Source organism: Taurulus bubalis (assembly GCF_910589615.1).
Source record: "Taurulus bubalis genome assembly, chromosome: 7".
Classification (NCBI taxonomy): domain Eukaryota; kingdom Metazoa; phylum Chordata; class Actinopteri; order Perciformes; family Cottidae; genus Taurulus; species Taurulus bubalis.
In genome coordinates this window covers 22,355,979-22,380,885 of record NC_136595.1, presented here as the reverse complement: position 1 = coordinate 22,380,885, position 24,907 = coordinate 22,355,979, and the positions used below count along the sequence as shown (strand labels likewise).

The 24,907-nt window shown below is 42.8% G+C and overlaps 1 protein-coding gene across 1 annotated transcript in view; it reads right to left on the bottom strand.

Moving 5' to 3' along the window:
* Positions 1 to 24,907, bottom strand: part of glis1b (GLIS family zinc finger 1b) — a gene marked incomplete at its 5' end in the record, with an annotated part of 68,812 nt that overhangs the window by 615 nt on the left and 43,290 nt on the right. Inside the window, 5 exons of the mRNA XM_079220811.1 lie at positions 548 to 678; positions 7,535 to 7,712; positions 11,303 to 11,444; positions 13,987 to 14,097; positions 17,327 to 17,488. Coding sequence (XP_079076937.1) covers positions 548 to 678; positions 7,535 to 7,712; positions 11,303 to 11,444; positions 13,987 to 14,097; positions 17,327 to 17,488 — 724 coding nt within the window. The remainder of the gene's footprint in view (positions 1 to 547; positions 679 to 7,534; positions 7,713 to 11,302; positions 11,445 to 13,986; positions 14,098 to 17,326; positions 17,489 to 24,907) is intronic.

The window sequence follows — 24,907 nt, the reverse complement described above, 5'->3', positions numbered from 1 at the left end:
GCCTTGCCTGCAGCGCTTTTACGCAACTCCCTGACCACAGCGTGGTTAGAGAGACGTCCATGTGTGGATCTTTACAGGGAAAACAGTGTTTAAGGCATTAGGAAAAAGGCTCTGGAGTGACAGCTGTGCCTGCCATGTTAGGGCGCTGAGAGACAGCTGAATACATGAGCCAGCATTTTGTTGGCTAATTCAGCTCAGGGAAAAGGCTTCCGGCTTGTGGTTTTTCCCCACTCTGTCTCTACGACTCTAATCTCTCTCCGTCCTAAAAATGCTCTGACGGAGCCACAGGGCAGTACGAGACAACTTCCTCCCTTTGAGGCCTTTCATGTGGGTCTGCTTGTAAAGCAAGTGTTTGAAAAAGGGCACATGGGTAAATTCCCGCATAGGAAGTGATACAGGAGTAATACTACATACTGCTGAATCAAGGTGCAACGCGAAAAATGTCAGGAAATTGAATTGAAAGGCCAGTGAACATTTTCAAATTCAAGCCAAAACAGACTTCCTGAAACAAGTCGCATGCAGCCAGGCGTCTCCGGGTCGGCCTTACCGTCGTTGGCAGCCTGATGGTGGTGATAGTGAGAGTAGGCCTTGTGATGAGGGTGGACATGCTGTTTCTCCAGCGGAGGAGGAGGCGTCCCTGTTCCCTTCATTCCCGGAGACATGAGGGGACCCGACACCCTGGAGGAGAACACAGAAAAGGATACGGTGAAGCCAACATTGAAGCCTCTCGATCTGTTCAATCCTTTTCTAGACGGTCTCAATAATGTTCTCAATCGAATGCTTCGCGCTTTGTGACGTCTCAATCAAAGCAGGATCCACATGGCGGGCTGCTAACCGCACGATCTGAAGAACCCAACAGAGCAGTTAGTGATCATAAACACACAGAAGAAGAAACATTCCAGGCGTGTGGAAACTTGGGCTCCCCACACGTAATCGTCCTCCTACCACATATTATGATGTTAAGTCAACAAACGGCAGAGTGTGCATTCGAGTGAAACCAACCCCCCCTCACACACACACACACACACACACACACACACACACACAGAGCCCACCACTGCAGGAACCCCAGGCTTGGTGGACTACAGAGAAGAAAACACAATAGTGATTACATTTTTTTCTTTTTTTAAGAGATATTGAGATGACATTTTTGGGACTTTGCGGACTCGAACAGCTTAGAGAACAATAGGCTGATCATTTAAATATAGGTTTGTCCATGCCATTGGATATATTTGTCATTTAAGAAAACACTCTCAAATGACATAAAATAATATCATTTCAATTTTACTATTTAAATCATGAGTACAAACAAGTTTTCAAGATACAAGGGTCATGAGCTGGGAAAACCACAATCCGGAGATCAAAGCGGTAAAAGGAAATGGTGATTTATTACGATGGTTATTTCACCATTTTGCATCAAAGTGGAACTCGAATGAACACACTGCAGCATCTAAGACCAAGTTCTGTATAACATGCCATTTACCATGTAAAGTATGCCACCAGAAAAAAAGAAAAAAACTAAAATATGAAAAGGGAAAGTTAACAAGAAACAGAAAATGACCCCTGATTTAACAAACTATTGTATACTGTACATTAACTTAACGGAATGGCAATCTGGTCCAAATCCAGACCGACCAGCTCCCTTTTTAAAGGCCAGGTCTATTGGCAATCAACTCCCCAAATATTCAACAGCTACTTAGACCCCTCTCATGACTGCATATCAGGAATGCCAACACATAAACTGCTGCTGTGTTACCGTGTGCCGTGGAAGCATATGGTTTGCACTAGGCGCTATATGAACGTGATGACAGAGTGTTGCTGGAGGAGGCCGAGCCCTCAGATGACTGCACACTGCTCGGCCTGGATGGAGCCGCCCATGTGACCTGCTGCTCCGCGCACGAGGGATGCTGCAGCCGGCAGAACGTCGGACGTTGTTCACCATCTCCCTTCGTCACACTAAAGTGCAAAAAGCTGCGGCCCATGCTTAATTATATTTACACTTTAGCTGGACAAAATCGTTTCAGGCTCCCAATGTTTCCGCCTTCATCAATAGAGATCATCATAAAGCCGTGTATGAAAAATATACTTTGGCGTGCTCTTTTTAATAAAGAAGAAGATTGTTTTTGCTCCTGTATGTCTTCTTTCAGTTTCCTGTCTCACAAACTGTTACAAACTGTCCAATATGAGAGGATCCAATGAAATGTAGTGGAGAGATGGGCTTTGAGCCCATGAACACGTGATTATATGTCAGTGGTCGTCTGAATCTGGGATTTCAATTATAATATCAACCAGTAGTGGAAAATAACTAAGTACATTTAGTCAAGGGCTGTACCTAGATACAGTTTTGAGGTACATTACTATTGTATAATAGTCATAGTCCACTATATTTCAGAGGAAAACTAGTTATTAATCTATTTAATTTTTTTTAAAGCATATCAAACAGGACGCATTCTTAAAGTTTAAACTACCTAACTTAAAATAAAGTAGTAAGATCAGCTTCATATCAACCAGCTACATGACGATCCAACAATGTTATACAACATGGAGACGTGCATTATGCCGCTCAATGAAGATTTTTAAAATCTCTAGTACATTTAATTTTTACTACTCAAGTAAAAGTATAAACACTTTTACTTGTAATGGGGTATTTTTTATAGTGTGGTATTATGACAATGATCTAAATATATTTCTACACCACTGCTAATCATTGAAAAAAAAAAGAAAAGGAATATCACATTTCACAGGATTAACAAATCAACGCAACTTAAAATTTAAGTTGTATTTGGGAAAGACAAAATTGTTCTACATTGAAGGTTTTCACTCACAGTGCCTTCTACTTATCAACATGTTCATCTGGGCATCACCTTTAAGTGCTCGGCTGTGTACGGACTGAGCACTTGCCCGAATTTAGGAAGCGCATGTGGCACCCTTAAGCTCTGGAGAAGCTAGCCGTTAGCGAGCATTGGTGAATCCATGGGGTTGGCAAAGGCCCAATGCGTGGCCATGTGTTCCTGCAGAGAGCGGCGTTCCCCCGGGAGCTGCTGTCAGCACAAACTCAGGAAACAGTTATACTGTTCATATTTTTACAAGCTGCCTCTATGTGCAGCTAAAGTGAATCATAAGCTAATCACTGCCAGCTGCCCCCGGCCCTGCTCTCGCTGGTCTCTAGCTCGCTCGCAACTCAGGCACGAGGTATGAGGGGAATCTTTCATATGCCACGTTAAGCTCTCCCCCGATATTCATCTTCGCTGACCATCCTGCTCTACTCCGCTTTTTCCAGCCGGCCCACCCACTCCTGTCCCGCAGCCGTGAGAGAGTGATTTGACCGCTGACCTGTTGATTCCTGAAGGTAGAGTTGGAGGGGATTTTAAGGTTGAGGCTATCAGATTGATGGACACAATTTAATAAATATTGAAAAAAGGTTGAGAGGTTAAAGACAGCGTGAACAGATACGTAAAATACCCTTGTGTCCTGTCGACTATAACAGATGGATGTGACCTCGCATGAAGACGGTGTCGGAAGGAGATGGAAGCGACCGGCTTGATGGTTTTATGAGACCTCACGTTTTGCTCAATGAGAACACAGCTCGGGGACCTCGACTTGAGTGGCCCAGCAAACGTTTCTGTGAGTAATAAGGGAAAGCTGATGTCATCCTGGGAACACGTTTTGATTCAGCACAGTTCCTGACTAAACATCTGAGAAATTAAATAGTTTTCTAAAAGGATTTCCAACCTGGACCGTTTGCTGCCCTAAAGCCAAACAAAGACAAAGAACTTGTGCTCAGGTATGCAAGGCACGGGCGTCGACCCCAACTGTTGTTGTGTTTAAGACAAACTGACGCATGATGGGATGGAAAGAAAGCTGAAGATTCATGAGCAGCCCTGCTCTGCCGCTCGTTCGTCTTCCTTCACCTGCAGCGAACTGTCCCTCCTGGGAGCGAGGATCAGGCCCTGTCCTCCGCAGACCCTAACGTTCTCCACAAACACCCTCCGCTTCGCCTCTCATCTCTTCGACCATTAAGCCCCTCTGATGGATGACGGGGGCTTCTTTGGCACAGATTGGTGGGAACACTTCTGGTTCTGGTTAGCAAGCTAAAGCTGCGCTTGAGAGACCGACTAAAGCATCCTGGCTAAAGCTAAAGCTAAGCCAGCCCTGCAGGCCCCAGTGTGAAGAGCACAGCCAGGGCTCCTGATATTCCTGGGGCCCCCGAAAAGCTCCCCGTTAGTCCCAGAAAGATAACTGCCGTGCTCAAAACAAGGAATCCGTCCTTAATCAACTTCCTTCTTGGAGGAATTTGACAGTAAATCATCTGAATCCTTCCTGAGAGCTAACCAAGTGAGCACCACAAAATGAGTGAATGACCACTAGCTGCGATGAGCGACAACCTCAAAACCCTTTTTGTTTGGGCTGTGAGATTGACACTCATTTTTTGGATCACTGCAGAATGATAATGGCTGGAAGACAGACAGTGTAGAGTTACTGCCCTTCAAGCAGGAACTCTTAATGTAGCTCTGTGCCGTCTCTGCCGCCACTCTAATTCAATTAGCCTGTGTCAATCACTGCTGAGGTATCAAACCACCTCAGACTAATATTTGTGGAGGGGCTCTAATATCAATACGCAGGTAAAAGGCTGGAGACTCTCCCCTTCGCAATTATATAACCACATATGGCCGAAGCAGTGAATGACAACATTTACCACCCATCTCTCTGTGAGCACAGGCCGCCTTGGTCGAACAGCTATCTCTGTGAGAGAGGCTCTACATTCACATGCACTTGTGCCACGCCGATTGCCAAATGTATTTTAACTGGCATATTTTAATATTAGCTTCAGAAAAATGACACTGGTATTTGCAAAGTAAAATGAGTCTAAATGGCCCATTTCAGCCAGAGTAAACACATTAAGCTATGAGGTCAGAGGCTGCCGCAGTAGAGGCAGGTTAGCTTGATAATTTTGTCAAAATGCTTAATGTCCAGCTAAAGCGTTTGGGAAAAACAAGTGCGGTGCTGATATTGACTTTGGCAGCAGCCTGTATACTCAAGGCTTTAAACATGTAAATCAAATACTCCATCTTCAGGCAAATGTGAGTAGACGTTTCATGCTCGGCTGGTTGTACTGTAGGTCCGCCTTTTTTCTCCTGACCCCACCTTCTGTCCACACTGTGTGATGAACAGATATGGCACTACAGTATGTGTGTGTGCATTTATGACTGCTTTTAGGTCAAACATCTTGATTTGATGAAATCTGTAAATTGGGAAACCGCGTCAGTTTTTAACCATTGTCATCACGTCAACAGTACGTAGGAGCTTACGGTCTGGAGATTACCTATATGGCATAAGAGGCACTTCAGTTACATAACGGGGATTCTCACTGCTAAACCACTCACACTCACACACTCACACACACACAGTTCAGATGTTCCTCATCAAAGCACACAAAGGCACAGACCCACGTCTCACATCCAATAATGTAACCCTGCCGGTGCAGCCGCCGTAACAGCGTCCTGTACTCAGGTCCTTTTCACTTTCCATTTCTCTCCTCACGCTGGTAATTGTGCATGCCGCAGAGAAGGAGGCACTGAAACCGCAAGGTAATTTCAGCGTTCTGCGCCTGCTTTCAAGGCTTGAAACAACACATCACCTTCCAGATGCTTCCAGGCCGGCCTGGCATCTCGGAGCGGCGCTCGGACGTTTACATCCAGACGGTTTTCGCTGCGCCGGCCCGCTGCACTGTTTGTGCTGGAAGTCGAGCAGTCTGCTGTGCCTCACACCCCAATCACACGCAATCATGTGTGTTTCCTGGATAAACTATATGTAAACTCCTCTCACTCACACTCACACACACACACACACACACACACACACACGCACATATACATGCAAGGCTCTTAGAGTGAGAAGGCCATCAAACCTCATTCAGTCATACGTCTATGCTGTGTATACACTACCATAAAAGTGTATATACACACACAGACACCCAAAGAGCGGACCACAGAGGTAAAAGAAAGCCTGTTTACGTAACATGATAACTTTTGTAACACAGGGTTTATGATGCTTGATTCCATCCCCTCTTCCTCAATGTTATTACACTGTAAAAGACTGTTTTCCTTTCCTACCTCCCTGGTTTTCGGCACATTGTTTAGTACAGTGCACACTGTGCCTTCTGACGACACTCGGGCTCTGTAACTCTGCTCTGCCGACTCTTGGGGGAAATCATCGACATTAATAGGAAACATGCTGTGCGTCTCACACACGAAGAACAACACATACACATGCAAAGAATTGTCCTTTTCAAGGGTCCTTGAGCAAGAACATTGCACCTCGATATGTTGCAGGTTTTCCACTCACTCTTGGATACTCTTATATCTAATGTGACAGGTAGCTTTCTAAAAATGTGTTTTAGGGCAGCAAATAATATATTCTCGTTACAGTCAATTAATTTCTTCATGAAAGGACTGACTAGAAACTCCTTTTCTTCTTTGTCAAATATGTAGCAACACTGGTACACTTATACTTATAAATAATACTAAATTGTCTTAATTTTTATTGCTTTCTCCTCAGTTTTATTGCTTTCTCCTCATCTTTTAAGATGGCACAATTTAATATAGTTAATTGATTGAGTATGGCGTAAAATCCCTCCACAAATCAAGTGTCTACTGCAGTATATAATGGTCTGCTAAACAAATACCAATACATTTTTACACTATGTATTGTTTGGTAATGTTTTCTGTTTTCAAATTTGTTGATTCATGTCATTTGAGGATAAAACACCAAACGAGGATATTAACACATTTTACGCTCATTAAAGTGCAAATCATATCTGGCCAAAGGGCTTCAGTCATCACATTGATACTCTCCTATCCAGTGGAGATGGGGGAACTTATCAAAACAGATTCCAGTGCCAAAAATAGAGTTAGTGATGTGTCACGTTGACCCTGTGGTGACCAGCACAGCCCCTCTTCCCACGAGGGATGTCTTAGTCGAGTTTGTTTCCAGTAAGACGGCCAAATGCGTTTGTCAGCAGGACTGAGAGGCTTAACCTAATATGATCTAAGGGTTCGCCCTGCGGATCTGCTTCGATTCAGGAAGATAAATAGGTGAAAAACAATGGAAACACAGTGAATCATTATCAGTGTTCATATAATAATACTATCAATGTGATTAAAAGAGGAAGAAAGTTCTGTGTTTTTATAATTATACGGATGTATAATGTGTGAAAATAGTAACTGAGACCAAGTTTTATCCACCGAGTGTTTTGCCAACTTCAGCTTAAAAAGTTGGACCTCACCAGTCTGTGATTTACCACACATGTTTGAGTTTATTCAATCAGAATGGTCATGAGACTGTGACAAAGCCTTACATGACTGTTTTTCAGTCATTTTCCACTTATTAATTGGGAAATGTACACTAATACCAGATTCTGAGAATGTTTGTGTTTCCCACCATTTGTCTCCCTTGACAGTGACAGGGTAAGTATGATGCATCTCCACAGCTGAACAGCGAACACATCCATGTTACACATCCATTGAGGACTCACCCGTCTCTTGTGCTGTCCATGGCAGCCAGCGGGGACAGGTGATGAGGGCTGCCGAGGTCCCGGTCCAGTCGGTGTTGCCGGGAGGGCAGGTCAGCGGTGGAGACGGAGGCGTTGGGGGGAGGGGCGAGGAGCTCCACTGAGGCGCTGTGATGGGGGGTGCTGGAGCCAGCGTACAGGCCTGAAAGACAAACAAAGCTAATTCAGTAAATGTGCCAAATAAACTCAAGGGTCCTGCGCTCCGTCTTTTCCTTTGAGCTAATTAAAAGCCATTTCATGGCAACGGGATTTTGTTTTGACAACCTTCATCCAATCAGGGAGATTTGTAAAGCAAAATAAAATGCTCTGTGTTTGCACTGTTTGTAATTTAGGGTACATTGTTTGTGCTGCCATGGGGATTGGCCTCGTTAGTCCTTTCAGCTGTTTGTTCTCACTAAACAAGAATACACTAAAATGTTACATGTGTTTGAATGCTGACTTTGAAACACAGGGAGTTTAAAAGGAGGAATACGGTTAATGCATAGAATGTGTGTTGTGTGTTTATGCAAGTTAATAGTCACGGTTATGGTTATGTTAGTTAGTACATGCAGGCGTATAAGTCATGTATTTCTGCATGCACATATATCATTTTTGATGAACATTTTGTTTACACAGTGGACTGCGGGGGTAATATTATTCATGTGAAGCTGGCTGCATGTTGCCAATTTTTCTACTGTTTCAAGCTGTGGACTCCAATATAAAACAGATAATTTTCCTATTCAGAATGCATCGCAAACTAAGGCTGCAACTAATAATGATCACTGTATAGATTTATGATTTTGTTTGCCTGACCAATAGCCCAAAACCTAAAACTAGGTCATTTTGCAGACATATGAAACTGGGAAAATAAAGATGTATCTTTGCATTGAGGAAGCAGCTAGTGTTCTGCCATATGTGCTTGAGTACAATTTCCCTGAAATCTGTGTCAATTTGTCAGCACATTGCGCAGGTCTTCCAGTACTTGGAGCTGCACATATCAATCAACTAATACTGTAAAACATCTGACATTTCCATCAGTTCCCTCTACAAGTTTTTGCTGGTTAAATCTGTTGCTCCAAAGAGAGAGAGACGATCATAGTGAAAAACAAGAACTATAAACCAAGTCTGGTTAAGAAAGGTAATGCTGGAACTCTACTTGATCTCCCAAAACACTAAATCTACTCTCGCCATCTTCTGCTCCGTTTATCGTCTGATTTCTTTCCCAGCATCCAGGAGGAGAGGGACGCGCTGACTGTCTGGGGCAGTTAACCAGCGAACGAGAGGGGATGACAGGAGATGAAAGGAAGGAAGAGAAGATCGGTGCTCCTGGTTTTGCCGTTTCCAGGCCCAGCTGTTCTCAAGTGGAAGCATGCTGGGGCCTGATCTGACAGCACTCTGAAATGGTTACAAGCTTGATTCATTACCCCCAAATCATCAATCACAGAGCTTAAATGTTTTCCCCTTTAGCCCCAACATCTGCTACCAAACCGGCAAAACAGTCGACAAATAATGGCTGTGATTGCCTCAATTTCATCGCTAGTTCCTTGTGGTTGGAGAGTGAAAGGATCTGGTGGTACTGATGGGTTAGTAGAGGATTATGCTCTGAAGATGTTGTGTATTGGCTCTGAAAAAGCTTCTGGTCAAGTTCCGGAAGAAAGCTCTGTGTGAGAAGGATATGGAGAGATATATCGGCCATTCAGCACAATAGCAGGAGCATGTAAACTTCTGCATTAAAACTATGATAAATCCTTCCTCCAGGTAATCAGGGAACACTCTAATTATGCTCTATAAAACAGAGAGGGGCTTCTCGTAAGTCTCGCTGCAGCCATGTGAATAAGAGCAGACTTATAACCGGCAAACAGGAAAACAAGTTTATCTCTGACTGGAAGCATGACTCATTTTCTGCTCCACAAGTGTTAATGATGGGATAGCTGCCCACTTTGCTCCACCTCTTCCATGCATCCTATTGGCCCTGGAACAAAGTGAAACTCATGCAAATCGGGATCCTGAATGCCAACTTGCCACATTTCTACTGGCCTCGAATAACTCTGCATCCCTGAACGCTTTGGCATCGGCTCACGAGTGAGCTCCTTGGGGCTTTAAACCATTTAAAACAAGAGAGCAAGCAACGTCCACTCAGAAACAGAGAGAGGCCGAGGGGAAAAAAGCCAAGACTCAGAGGCCCAGTTCGACATTCAAAGACAAGTTGAGCGTACACAGTCATCAACGGTGCGCTGAGTTCCAGCAACAATAACAGAGAGCAACGGGGAGACTGGACAGAGTACAGGCAGAAAACAAGGACAGATGTGTCCATGAAATGAGGGAGCAGCAGGGAATCTCTCTCTTGTCTTCAGGATGGCCACTCAGAATCTATTTATCTCTCTCTTCTTCCCAAGTAGTGTTGACATTTGATGACGGTCAAATTCATCAATTAGAAAAATGGAAGTTTAATAGGCCACATGTGATGAATACAAGTTTCCCTTTGTAGCGGTTCATAATGGATTTAGCAGCCTTTGCATGACAGGATGACAGGTTAACATGATATGGTTATAAAATACAAACCAAACAAACAAAGGTGCCAGGTTGTGAAACTTCCATCTAAAGGTAACTAAACACATAGAGTACAAAAAATGTTGTTATAAAATGTGTATAAGCAATTAAAGATAAATTATAGCGGTGTAATTTGTTTCTATTTTTACTGCCTGATAGCACAAAATTACCATAATAAATCTGCAGAAATGTTGACATTGCTGTTGATGACCACCAATGACTCAGTGATTGCTTTGCCAGGTGGTCAGACCTCACTCGCTGGTCTGTTCTTCTGTTTTGGAACAAATACTCCCTGGCCATCGATGTCTTGGGACATTAACTGTGGTTGAGCAATTCAAAATGTGAGTCCAATGTCTCTTGCACTCACATTTTGAATTACTCAACCACAGTTAATTGTCCTACTTCTGGTATCATATGACATGTTGTATGTATCCAAGCCCAAAAGGAAATGATAAAATATGTATTACTCGTTAAAATGTTATATATTAGGAATGTATGCCATAATAATTCACTTTTTGTGAATGGAAGATGTCTCACAAAATGTAAAATCGTCATGGATTAAATTACAGCATAGACGCTGGATTTGTGGTTTGAATTATTAAAAATGTGTCAGATGTGTGCATTCAAAAACTGAATTGGAATGCGGACGTTTCAGTAATCTGCTCGTTCTCTCCGGTTCAACAACGTTCATGCACAAGACAAAAGTAACTTTCGAACTACCAAAAGGTTGGTGCGCCCTGGAAAAAGAAGGACAGCAGGAGAGTTTCCAGAATCTAACTAAAATATGATTTGTAGACCCATTCTGTAGATACCTATAACTGCATTACTACAAATGTTTTTTGGAAAATCTGAAAATAACTGTTTTTGAGAAATGGAATTTGTTTGTCCAACAAACTTAAGGTCCTTTTGAGTTATATGGTTCTTCACCTCTATTAAAGGACAACACTTTTATTTGGTTAAAATACTACTATATGGAATTGGGGCAAATAGCACTGACCCAGGATCAGGCTAGTGGATAGTAATTGACACATTTCTTCAGAGAGATTTGGGCAAATTATTGATGATGAAGTCCCCAACTTTATGGAAGGTACAGAGAAAAAGTAGAGACGTTGATGCTGAAACAATATCAGATTACTAAACGCCTTCATGAAGGGGAAGAGGTTAATCAGGGTGTTAGATGACAGAGCAGCATCCTGTGTGCACCTGTGAAGATGTCTTGGCCCAGCCCAGGAGAACGGCCATCTTTGTCGTTGTAGAGGTGCTGCGAGGAGGTGGAGCTCTGGAGGTGCTGCATGGACAGACAGTCACTCAGGACGTCCTGCTCCAAGTGAGGACAGGGTCGAAGCTGTCAATGAAACAAAACAGAAGAATAAACAGAGAATGTTTACAAGAAATTATGTTGAGTCACTCCATCTGGTTTACAAGATTACACAAGGACGAAACACAGCCTCAGTTCTGTCTATTTGTAGGCTGGACTCTATGTGGGGTGTGCGTTTTTCCTCTTTGTTTTCTCTTTTTGTGCAATAACGTGATAGTAATGTTAATTTGAAACAGTAACTCAACAAATGAGAATACATTGTCTGTCAAGGGGAACCGGAGGACTCCTTTTTGAGTCATGCGTTGGCCTTGGACATTGTGGGTATTTGATCACTGTACCAACTCAGAGCCAATGCAAGATTGCTTCTGTTTCTCTCACTGCCAACAGTAATGGGGGCAACTGAAGACACATTTCCAGCTGGAGAGTCGCTCACACGCAACACAGAAGAAACCTAAACCTAAGGAAACTTATGTCAGTTGGAGAAAAGGGACATCTGCCTTATGGATCAGTGGAACAGCTGACCTCTGTTGCAAACATCAGTGGACTTGCTGAGGTACACACCAGGCCTGAACTAACAACCACATCGATCCTTTACTCAGGAGATTCACCTTCAACGAACCTGTAAATTCAACACTGGGACAAGTCTATAGCTGATTATCAAAAGTAGGGAGAAATAAAGGCGTTTTAAACCAGCAGTGTGTAAAACAGCATGGTGTGTCTGGTGAAAGAGGAATCTAACAAAAGTCTTTCTATTTGGCTCCAACATGTGGACAACATCTACGACAGTAGATTTACTGAGCGTTCATGAAAGCCTGATGTAGATCATTCATCTCCAACATAGATCTTTGTTGTTTTCCACAAACTAATTCATCATACATGAGCCACAATGATGCACAGGGTTCTTTAATTATGAGAAACAAATGTCCAATTACACTAATTAACTCACCACCATTGTAATTCAAATCTACCCACCCAGTTTATCATCATTCAAACATCAATCAAGTTGGACCAAATTTTTTAATCATATTCACTTAACTTTTTTATTCTCCAATGTAATCGGTTCAACTGTTATATCATTTCAATGTATTTATCATGCTTTATACATACAAGGAACACGTTTCTTGTTTTAATTCAGTGATGAGTGCATTTCCACTGAGGAAAAACTAAAGTTTGAACTTATAGTGTTGAACTTGCAACTGGCTCCTAACCATTTGAATCCAACATACTTGGCTTGAGTTTATCAGAGGGGATAGAAACTTGTCAGTGTTGCTGTGAGTCATTTGGACCAACAAGTGTATCTATAAAACAAAGTGCTCCAGTTACTGTACAGATGACACAGATGGTGTTGTCCACTAAGGTTTTAATACCACCATCATCATCATCATCATCATCATTGCGACCCATAAATCTGCCCACCTGTTTCTCTGTGTCTGCCTGTCCTTCCGTCCATCCACAAATCCAGGCTTTGTGACTGCACAAAAATAAATTCCACATTTTGGATTTTCTGGTTGTACTGTGGTCGGAAACATTCTTCAGCATTATCACAATAATTCACTCTACCCTCTGATTATTCCCACAGAGTTCATTGACAGCGATGAGCCAAGTGGACGGATAACAGTGTTATCTGAGCGTGACTTGAATCTCACACAGCTAGCATCATCCACGTTATGATTTCACACTCAAGATACTGTATCTCAGTAAATGTGTATGTGCTTGTTCTCCTGGGGATCCTTATAAGTGGCCTGCAAAACATTCATCACATGTAATTGGGGCCTGTTCTCCCCACAGCGGCACTCCTAACAGTTTCTCTGGGCCGCTACAAGAGTGGAGTAAGAGCGTTTGTTTGACATTTGTCCATAACATCTGGCCACTGGGGTATTCCACAGCTCAGCTTATTAACAATGCTACAAGCACACATGTGTTTCCCTTTACGGCGCTAAGCAAAGAAACACATCATCCAGACTGCCACTATCCAGCCCCTTCCACAACAATGAGCCCATTCTCTGTTATTTACCCGCTTGCAGTCAGGGAAAGAATGGGCTTTTGACCATGAGCATGACAGAAATGTGGTCAAACCTGATCTATTGTTGGGGGAACGATTCTCAAAGACACCCCTCTCCCCGGCCTCCCAAGCCCTCAATTAAACCAACTAGATGGATCTGCAGATAATGTACATCAGAACGGGAGAGATTACATAAAGTGGTCTGTTTGTAAGACCTGTAGCCCGACCGTATTGACTTGAATTAAGTCATGCTGGAAGCTGACACAGTAGCTCTTGAGCAGGGCATCCCAAAGATCTACTCTGCACGACATGCAGGCAAAGCCAAACACATGTTTGCACTCCCATTAGGATTTGTTAGGACAACTGCAAAATGAAACATAATACAGAATTTTCCATCTTTCAGGTAGACACAAAATGTATCTCTTCGTTGGTTTTATTTGATGTAAGAAAAAAGGAATTGTAAAGTTACAGATGTCGTACTATTGACGTACTACTTGACCGCTCCACAGTGGTTTCTCTTGAAACCTCTTTTCCCATTCCATCACTCCCTTGTAGGAGGTATCTTACCTTTCTACGCACCTGTTGCTCTTTGGCCGAGTGGATCTTGACATGTTTGCGTAGGGAGCTGGGATCTGTGTAGCGCTTGGTGCAGCCAGGGATTTGACATGCGTACGGTTTCTACAAGCAGAGAGAAAAGATATATTTTACACACCAGGTAAAAGTGTGCAATACAAAAGTTGTGCAGTAATTGAAGAAGACATGACAGAAATTGAGTCTGATTGCAGCCGCGGCGGGGCGTTCATTGGTTTACGTAGAACAGGAACGTCCAGGAATTACTAACTGTATTGTCCTGTTAATGTCAGTCAAAGCAGTGGGTATGCATTCAGTTTCTTCAATCATATTACCAATATATGTGACTTTGATGAGACATGGGGCAAACTAAGCTAATGTGTGACATTAACATAAGTAGTGTGGACCAACTCGACTTCTCCGGAGCTCCTGTCTGCTCTCCTCCCGACAAAGTAGTCTGCCAGCGGCGGGGAGGGAACGGTACGTTCATAACTGGCAGCCAGAACCAGCTGTGCATTGAGAAAGTAGAGAAGAAGTCAAAGTAGGTGCTTTTGTAGCCCACCAGCCAATCTAAGCAGTGGCGTTCCATAAGAACACCCTGCCACAGCTTCAATCAGCCTCTACTGGCAGAAATTGGGAAATTAGGGTATGAGTATGCAAAATGTATACACAGGAAAGTTTGAGTAAAGGCAAAGTTCAAGTCCTACCTTTCAGCTGAGAATGACAGAATTTGAAGTAAGAAGAAGAGGGGTAAAAAAGCATGAAAAAGAAAAAAGAAAAGAGTCATTATAAAATAATTAATACCAAATAATCTTTCTGTAACGTTTTTTATTTAAATCCAGGACTTTGAAGCGAGTATTTGTTCTGTTTCACTTGCTGTTGTATGCATCTATACAGGTATATCCTCCTTTTGTGTAGTGACAAACCCTCTGTTGATACAGACATCTACTTGACAATGTGTGTAAAACAGTCAGCTATTATATAGTAAGAAATCCTTAGTTGTTTTTTACACAAATATGGAAATATGACATTGATATTGTGGACCAATGAAAAACATAATGAGTATTATAAGGTAATTATACCTTCAAGCTGTCCTGTATGTCAGTGTGCATGCTGACATACAGACAGCTGTAAGGAGGGAGATGTAAGATTAGAATAACGGACATGACATCTCGAAAATGACATGTCATGGAGTTTCCTCATCATTTCACATTCTTCTCATTAACCAAACAAATATAGCATGTAGCTAGCTGATTGAGGGATTTTTCCCCTCGCAGCATTTTATTTTTTTTCCTCCTCAGGAATATAAGTTGGCCATTAAAGTGTAAGGGGATATGCGTCTTTATTAGCTCTGCCTCCATACGTTAACCTTCTCTGTAAATAAGCCATTGTTATTGCAAGGCGCTTACAGTGCCAGTCATCTCCACCATGTTTGTTTTGCCGAGGAACGCACCCAATACAGCGCAGAACCTTGAATAAAAAAAGAAAAATCTAGCACAACTTCTGTGTAGAATAAACACCATTAAAGCTTGAAAATGATTTTCTCTCAAAGTGTTTTTGGCAGGGCAGGCAGCTGGGCAGGCACAGTGAATACCTTAGTTAATACCAGTGTTAATGTGTAAGTTATAAGCATCGGGGTCCCAGATTAGCGGTATCACTACTGTGGAAAGAGTGGTGGAGAAAATCCCCAAATGATAGAATAACAAGTCTGCATTCAAAATTCTGCTTAAGTAAAGGGTCTGAGTAATTTATTGTAACATGTACCAAAAGCAAGGAACACAGGGTGAAAATATTATGGAAATATAATACAAAATAAAGTTAAAATCCAATATCTCTTTCAATTAAAAAGGTGAACTCGAGTGCTTACTGATTAAAGAGAAACCCACTGTTTGCCTACAGCTCTCTTTCTACTTGCTCAGCATCACTCAGGTTTTATGCTCTTTGGCTTCTTCAGTACTTGCTCATAAGCCTGAATCCACCTCTCTGACTTTGAGGTGGAGTGAAAAAAATAAGGTGATGTTCTTTCCATCGTGTTTAGGAGAAATAGACACCTTTTAAAACAAATGAACTGTTGCCATACGACTTAAGAGCAATCTGTTAACAACTTTAAGGCTCTCAAAATAGGTTTTGAGGAACACATTTCCATGTTGCGATTTATCTTGTAAATAATCTTCATCTGTTGAAAAGTTGTTTGGAGAGTTTTGTTGTAAATATGGAATCAAATCAAGGATTTAAGGATAGAGGGGTGTCGTATGTTAAATTGCTATAAATCAATAAAAGTGAATGGACTTGACTGTATATGGTTTCGTGGAAGCAGAGCATGTAACGTTTACATTATGTTCATTTTTGATTCATATAGACACGATAGGCTTCACTAACTGACATGCAGGTTAGAAAATGTAAATAGTATTTTTGACTCCTAATACTATCCAAAATAACATCCTTGATTTCCAGGGCTATGGTTGACATCATTGTTTTGGCTAGTTGGCTTGAAGATGGTATGTGTATACATTTTAGGGATCCCAGATTATTGTAGCTAACAAGTAGTAATCTCAAACATGTAAATATTGACGTTAAAAAGTTGCTAAGAGAAGAAAGTACTTTGACATGTTGAGGTGAAACGGTCAAGTTCCCTGAATTGTGGAAAAATCTCAAATCCCTCAATTGTAACAAAAGAAGTTATTTACTCCCCAGTAGTGTCGGTGTGCGGGTGGTGATAAAGTGAGGTATTTGTAGGCTTACTGAGACATGACGAGTGGCAACGATGGCTGACTCAACCTTTCCCTCCCTGTATACAGGTCAGGGAAACAGGCGCAGCTCTGTGTGATCTCGCAGCTCCAATCCAAGTCTGTTTTACGGCCCGAGCTGCGACTCGGCCTCCTGGAACCGATCGTTTAATGATCTGTGGCGTTTCACTGCCAGCGTGGAGAGAGTGAGAACGCCGCGCCGCTCACTGCCTGACAGCAAATTAACGTATGACACTTTCGAGACGTGGAAATAGGCATTGCAACTTGGACCGGCAGTGCGGTTTTTAATGCTGGTGTAAAAGTCAAGGAGGGTGTGAGCGCACACCAGACACCCACGCATACGCCTAGTGGACCTTTGTTGCCACTAACGTTTTAATTTTGCTCTAATCCCTGAGTCAATTTGGTAGGAACTAAATGCAGCTTGTACCCAACACATGCAAACATTTATAGAGCATAATTTCATGCAGCCATGCCTTCTGCAACACAGCGACCACCCAGACTATTTTAACTGTTGGCCCAAGACAGGTAAACATGAATCTACTCTGGTGAGAAATCGGGAGGCGAGACAGAGCAGAGACTTAGTTTCTCACCGTGTCCAGGTGAGTACGCTGATGCTTGGCGCGGTCGCTTGAGTTGCTGAAAGCTTTCTGGCAGCCGGGGTGCTGGCACAGGTACGGCTTCTCTCCTGTGTGGCTCCTCAGGTGGATCTTTAGGTTCTCCAGACGTGAAAACGCTTTGTTGCAACCCTCGAACTGTGGGAAAGGAAAGACGGCACACATCTGTCACAGCTGACACAGGAACACATGCATACGCAGATGCAATGCACAAAGACAACCACAGACAAGCAGGTAAGCACAGGACCACACAAGGAAATAAACAAACACCCACGTACAGATACATGGTGAAGCACACCCACACAAAGAAATCAATCAGTGTAAAGTGGGCATATTCTGGGAAGAAGTGGGCTCTGTATTTGTTCACTTCTGTGAATCAGAAAGAAGCTGTCCCACTCTTTCCCAAAGTCCCTTGATCACTCGCACAGCTGGAGGAGTTCACTCTACACCACATATTCATCCCCAGCTATGGAAAAGTGAGAGATGCTGAAGAACATGGGTGGTATAATTGCGAGCATTTTTTTTCCAGGGCTCTTAAATTATGTAGCCAATCCAAGGATCTCTGTTAAAAACCACATCCACTTGAAAGACTAGCGGCATTGCGTGACAGCACACCTGCCTCGAGGCTGCCGCCGCGTCTAAATTGCAGGGGAAACTGGAGTGTGCCGTACAGCGGCGGTTAATGGGCTGTAATGCATAGCATGAGATAAGTGTTCTGCTGTGTATAGTGCATTAGACTGACAAGTGACAGCGGCTGTAAACAGGCTCATATCCGACCCAGCTTGGCCTATTTGATCCAAACCACTCAGCCAATGAACACCACAGATTTGTTAACATGTGAATGATTCATGAGGCTTCTCGCATATCCACTCCTGCTCTTAAGCAGAAAACACGGCTGATTGGTTGATGAGGCGGTCCATGTCGGGACCCCCTACAGGGGCCGCTGTGCAAAGAGTCACACATAGCATGAGTGTATCGTCGTATGGGAAGCATAGCTCATTGTTACTTATATCAACCTTGTTATTCAGCAGCAGCTGGGCATCTCTATACTGAGACTGTCACAGGGAACAAAAGGAGCAGGTGAAGAGCGCATGTTAGCATCCTTCTTCTTTACTGCCACTTGCCTGTCACTGTATAAGGACTTCAGATGCATGGCTTGCATGACTGTACATAAGAGTGGCACAGGACAGGTGGATGCGTGGAGACAAAAGAGTACAAAGACAAAAGGTAGCGTAATAGACACGAAGAGTAATAGATGTGTAAACTGGTTCCGCAAATGAAAGCAACTATTAGCCCTTTTTTACCTAAATGTTCCAGGAACCATGGTATCAGAGGAACTAAAGTCAGGAACTAAAAGTCCCTTTTGTGCGTTCCTGTTTGCACCTCCACTGCATCGGAATAATTGAAGATTAGACAAATTAGATCGATGACGAATTTAAAAAGAACCAGCGGCTTTACTCATTCTATGTCAGGAACCTAAATATGAGGTTCAAAACACAGAAACAAGGAACCAGGAAGGCATTCAGTCTGACACAACAGGGTGCACTTACTCCGACTTTAAACTCTTAAGTTTCCCCTTAAATGTCAGACAATATCTCCTAAAATATCAGCTTCCCCACTCTTAGATCTTCCCTAACACCAATTTCTTGCAAGGGGCTAAGCTGACCTCGGTGCAAAAGCAACTTCATTTACAAACTGTTGCGGAGGCACTGCGGTCTCTACTGTCCATTGTAGCCTGACCTTTAGTGAAGCCTGCTGACAACAGGTCGGGTTACGGCTAAGGAGAGAGTGACACCATTCTTCTAATAGGCCTTCAGCTTCATCTAGGCTCAATACTCATCCCTGGTCTCCTTCATTCACTCACACAGCACAGGCAGGGCCTTCTATTCACCAAGGCACCATTTAATATAGGCGAAACCTAAGCCAGTCATGGTAGAGCCGTGTTGGGTGACCAGGCTGATCTGTGGGTGTTTGTGCTTGCGTGGATCAGTAGGAGAGTCTAAATCTGCCCGATTATGGCGACACGACGCACATCTCCTGAAGCTTGTAAAACCATTAAAAAACGTAGCTTGTGAGTTTTTTTAATTTTTTTTACTGAAAACGAAACTGGGCAAGACATAGGCTGTGAATGAATTAACGGTTCAGGAGAGAGTAAAGCTTCAAATAGTTTAACCTCATCCAGGTCTTTCAAAGGTATCAGTAAAATCAGCATCAAGGTAAGAACCGGGATCACAAAGATTAACGATGATTTTGAATTAAGAAATTTGACATGTCAGTTTTTGATACTACTACCATATCCATATTTAAAAAGGAGGTTCATTAAACAGCCTTATGTACAAGATGAGATGTAATTAGCTATGTTTGAGCCTGTGTACCGTTTGGTGTGGCTGAAGCTGAGAAGATAAATGCATAACGACAATATAACTGACTTCTTGACCATGCAGCAACACAAAAGTCACAGTGACCCAGAGGACATGACAAGAATGTAGCACGAATACAACATTTCACCCTGGATACAAACATTCTGTCCGGGCTTCGTCATTCAATCATGGAAAATGTCTTTAAGAGTTCACACCGCGCCGTGTTGCGCAGTCGGAAACATATTATTCTAAAGTCTTGCCAATCAAATGCTTCGGATGGAAACGAGAGACGCAGCGAGGGTGGGAAAGTTTAATAAAAATCGGAGTGCAGAGGAACATCCACACTGCCATACCAGTCATGACAGACGTGGTCCACGCTGACTGCTGAAATGCGGCGCCGGGCATTTGAGTTTGGAAAACAAACACGGCTACTATTGACGTGCCAAATGTGTGTATTTATGTATAAGGGAATAATCACTCTTTCATTGCTTTCTTTTCCGCAATACAAATTTGAGGCTAAATTATAGTTACGGGTCCGTGGAGGAAAGCGTGTTAATCGTGTAGAGCGTATTATTACTCTGGAAGCTGGACTAGCAGAGAGACTGCAGGGTATGAGGTTTTCCTGTCTGCTGGGAAACCAATAGGCACTGCCACCCTGAGACATGAACATTACCCAGAACCCTGCATGAAAAATGTTATTCTATAGTAAGGGTTTTTTTTTTGCGTGGCCAATCTGATGGTTCAAATTACTTCTTTCATTGAGTTCATGGACTGTCAAAAAAATACTCAGGCTTGGATATTTGAAAGCAGTTAAATCCAGTATTGCTCCTGTTAATGAAGAAAGTCTTTAAACAGTATTTATTGGGCAGTTTGTCTTATTTTGGTAAACGGTGACCTCATGGCAATTATACATCCTAAGTTATGGGCTTGATTCCAATGAGATTGACCGAAGTAAAACATATAATGATGATTAAAAATGTCATTGGGTTCCCTATATCGGAGTTGCCTAAAATATAAACAGTTTAGAAAGAAATGAACACATAGGTTAAAGACGTATGAACATGGAGTCATGGTGGCGGAGGCACAGGACACAGGATTGATTTTACCATAGATATTATCTCTGAAAACAGTTTAGACGGCGCTAATCACATTAATTGCTTTAAACATGTTTAGTTTTCCTCTCTGAAACCTCCGACTAAGGTAAACCGGCAGATCGCCACACGAGTGGAGCGACACTGGCAGCGTGGAGGGATTTGAGCCCTGTTTGACACCGTCTCACTCTTGAGTAGGGGGTGTTCAGTGGCTCGGTAAACATTTGGGATGACAGCGGGGTCTTGACATGGCTAAAGGGGGCGAGAGCGGGTTGAAAAGGTGGACAGGCAGCTGATCACAACAGACAGATTATGGGCCCAACATGCAGGCAGGCCTGAGGCCTTCATGGGAAATGACTCCTGACTGGCAGGGAAAAGGCCAAACAGTTTTGGGGCTAAAAGGCAGCAGTGTGCGGCTCTCTCCTCAGATGCAGCGGCTCATTAGCAACCTGCAGGAGCTGTGGAAGATGGAAACAAACCAGCCGTTATGGAGGGGTGTCGGGAGGAAATATGGCTGCTGACATGCAGGGCAGCAATCTGATTAAAAGCGTTAATGAATGGCATATGAAGAGAAATGCAGGAAGAGAGGGCAGAATCAGAGGTACGGTAGAGGTTCTTCACTTTGGGAAAGAAATATCCTACTACGGTCTTTGCAGCCAAGGTCATCACCTAAAGGACTCATTTTTATCCCCAAGAATAAGCACCAGTCAAGCTTCTTTGGGGGATGCTATAGATGCTTTAACACTAAAATATCTCTCTGGCTCTGGGGAGTAACTGTATATCAAGCCACTGACTAATGATGGAGCAATGGAATTCAACTGTTTGGCTGCTTAAAAGCATGACATTCACTATTACTCACATTCAGAGGAAGAAAAAAAGTTCTCAGTGCCTAAAAGCCTCCACCAATTATCCGCTGTGACTAGTTTTACCTATTACATCCAGGCTCCTTTACAGCCAAGCCTGACAGATATGATGAAGGGCAAAGAGTATCAGTGGCAAAAAAAAACAACACTGCCAAATAAAACATGTTAGAACGTGCCAATACTCAAAAACAGCCCGTATAACTTTATAAGTATGAAAAAAGGGGTTTGGGGGAATGAGTTGGTTTATCACAAGGTGTCTTTCTCCGCCCTGACCAACGAGGAAAACCACCAACACTTCAGGATCTGTTCGGAGGGGAGGCGGTGGAGCAGAGTGCCCCGGCTGCGGAGAGGAGGAACATGTGCATTTAATCTGCCTGCTTGCAAATGCCCTGTGGCAACCACAGCAAAGAGCAGAAAAACGTAAATGGATGAAATTATATCCATATGATTCAACGAGACAGTTAAGGAGAGGCAGGTTTCTCATGCACTTCGTCAGGATACAAAATTAAACACAGCCCGGCTAAAACATTCACATTACATAGTTTACACATATCATTTCCACTGTGGAGCGGGACCCTTTTAGCAGCCAGCCTCAACTGTTGCAAATAGGGCTTTAATTTGAATCAAAGATTTTCTCTTTCCTTTCTTTATTTATTTTTCTTAGTGCAGGAGACATATATACATACATTTGCGTCGTTTCATCATGAATAATTTTCTCTTCCCCGCCTCCTGCACTTTGCCGGATTTTTGTGAAGCCTTGATTTATGAATGGTGAGATATTAGTACACACAGCCAACGGAGAGGGTGTTGTCCAGATGTGCATGAACCAGCCAGCCGAGCAAGAGCCGATAAATTGGTGGGAGGAAGTAGTCATGTAAATGACTAAAGAAATTGTTCTCAACAGCCATTTTGCACTCATGCCCAAATAGTTTGGGGGCCAGATTAAAAACGATGTGGATGGCACAACAGGAAGCGTTCGTATGATGACTAAATGAGGCTGCTCACATAATAAGCCTGCCCAGCTGTTTTGTTCCTCTCACAGAGTGTTTTCTGGAGATTGAGGAGGAAGTGCAGTGATGGATCTGAACCCCTGTTCCTGCGGTGGAGGCCTGGCAGAGTGTGAGCCTGGCTGCACAACAACATGGTGAGGCTTCATGGAAGCACTTAACCTGCTGTGATTCAGAGGCCTTCATTCAAATGTCTACCAGCTCTGCAGTCCTGCATCAGATTAGAGAGCTAAGATGTGATTTCCTCTCAAACCGGGCAGCCTGGGGTTTACCGGTTCACCAGGTTGAGGGGAAAAAAGGAAAACAGGGTCACGTTCTCAAAAAAAATGAAGCAGATTGACATGGGAAAGGATATGTCTCGTGTGCTACCATGCAGCGTCAGTACAGAACCAAAAACCGGCTTCCAGCTTGAGTCCTCTGTTGCCCCAACATATTAAATCAAGTCAAAGACCGAGGGTGTCAAGAAATTATTTTTACACAGACCTACTTTACTTTCAACTGTATGAACACGGGTCAACTGTACAGCTCCCTGTGACTCAACTTCTAAGAAACATGGATACGATTAGAAACGTGATCCAATATTAATGCTTCTCAGGGAGAGAGGACATAACTACAGCAGCAGATCGCACAATGGCTGCTTTTATCTGACACGCTGCTGGCTTCATCTTTCTGACAACTATTGGAATCGTTTTTTGGCATTTGCACATATGTGGGTCTCTATAATGGCTCTACTCAAACTTGACAAGACTATAGTGTTAACAAGATATTTGGCCCCTGGTACATGACTGGAGTGGAAAAGACTGAAATCAATTTACAAATCAATTTCATGAATTATTAGGCAAGGCGCTAATAATGCTGTTGCCTGATTTTTGTGTTACCCGAGTAAGGTTTTCACTTGATGTACATAAAACTGGAGAAAAACTGGAGAAAAAATAAATAATAATACAAAAGCTTCATATTGTGAGTAGTTATAATTGGGGACATGGCTTCTGATTAATATTTGCAAGTTGTTGATTTTTTTTCTCTTTATCCCTACATTGCGAAGGGAAACAAAGCAGTTAAATGAGATGGCTGATTGACACAATTTCTTGGTTTATTCTCATGATTTAATTTCTATGAGCAGAAGAAATTACTATTACATTACACATTTAGTGTTTCTTTCTTTTAATCTGGGAACGTGACCATTTTCAATTTAGACTTGAGTGTTGTTGGAGGTGTCTGGGGCCGACATGGTGAGATTGCAGTCATGAGAACACTTCTCTTCCCAAAGCCTAAATTGCCATCATTTTCAAGGTGTTCGGTTCACATTGAAAGGGCCATTTATATTCCTTTGCAAAACAGAGCAAGTACTTGAGGTTGACAGATGAGAAGGTTTATTGTACAGAACAGGTTGAATATTGCCCATTTACCACTGGATAAGAGAGGGATATGTGGTGTCCGTTTTAGTGATGAGACACGTGATCCTTTGACCTCCCATTCAGTGAAAGGCTTCTAAAAAAAACAATCCCACTTTGTCTCGTGACAGTGTTTATTCTCACAAACCAATCCGCACTATTTATAATGGCTAATTAGAGTGCAATACAAAGCTTCAAGTGCCACAGCCATTAGAACCTATCAAGGCATAAATTATAAACCCATTCACGAAATCCGAACCCGCCATGAAAAAGACAGACTGGGGGTTACGCAATGAAAATCCTAAACATGATCTGTGTTCCGAGCCGGCGCCTGGACTGATGTTACTGGCAGTCAATGCAGGATCCTGTTTGACGGGCCCATGAGCTACGGCGTCCTCTGACACCCGGGCTTCAATCTGTCCAGCACCTTTCACTCACACCTGCCTCTATTCTCACACTCGCTTTCTCCCTCTGTCTCTCTCTCTGCTCTCTGTTAACCCTTCTGCCAATAAGCTCCTCTTGCTGCAGCCCCACAATGGAGTGTTATATAGCTCAACGTGCTCCATGACTCCATTAAATATCTGTGCTATTGAGGGATGATAGACACCAATTCAGCAGCAGCCAGTAATGACAATAATGTTATGTTTAATTGATCCAATTAATCTGTATTTTGTTAGACTATTAGACAAATACTGTACAGCCCAGCGCGATGATTGGGCTGTGATCTGAAGTGATATTTTCATTGGATCGTCACCACCATCAAGCATTTTTTTCAGACTCCTTTAACTGGTAAAAATATGCTTAAAGCTGCATTGTGCATATTTGCAAACTGTTCGCTCTCA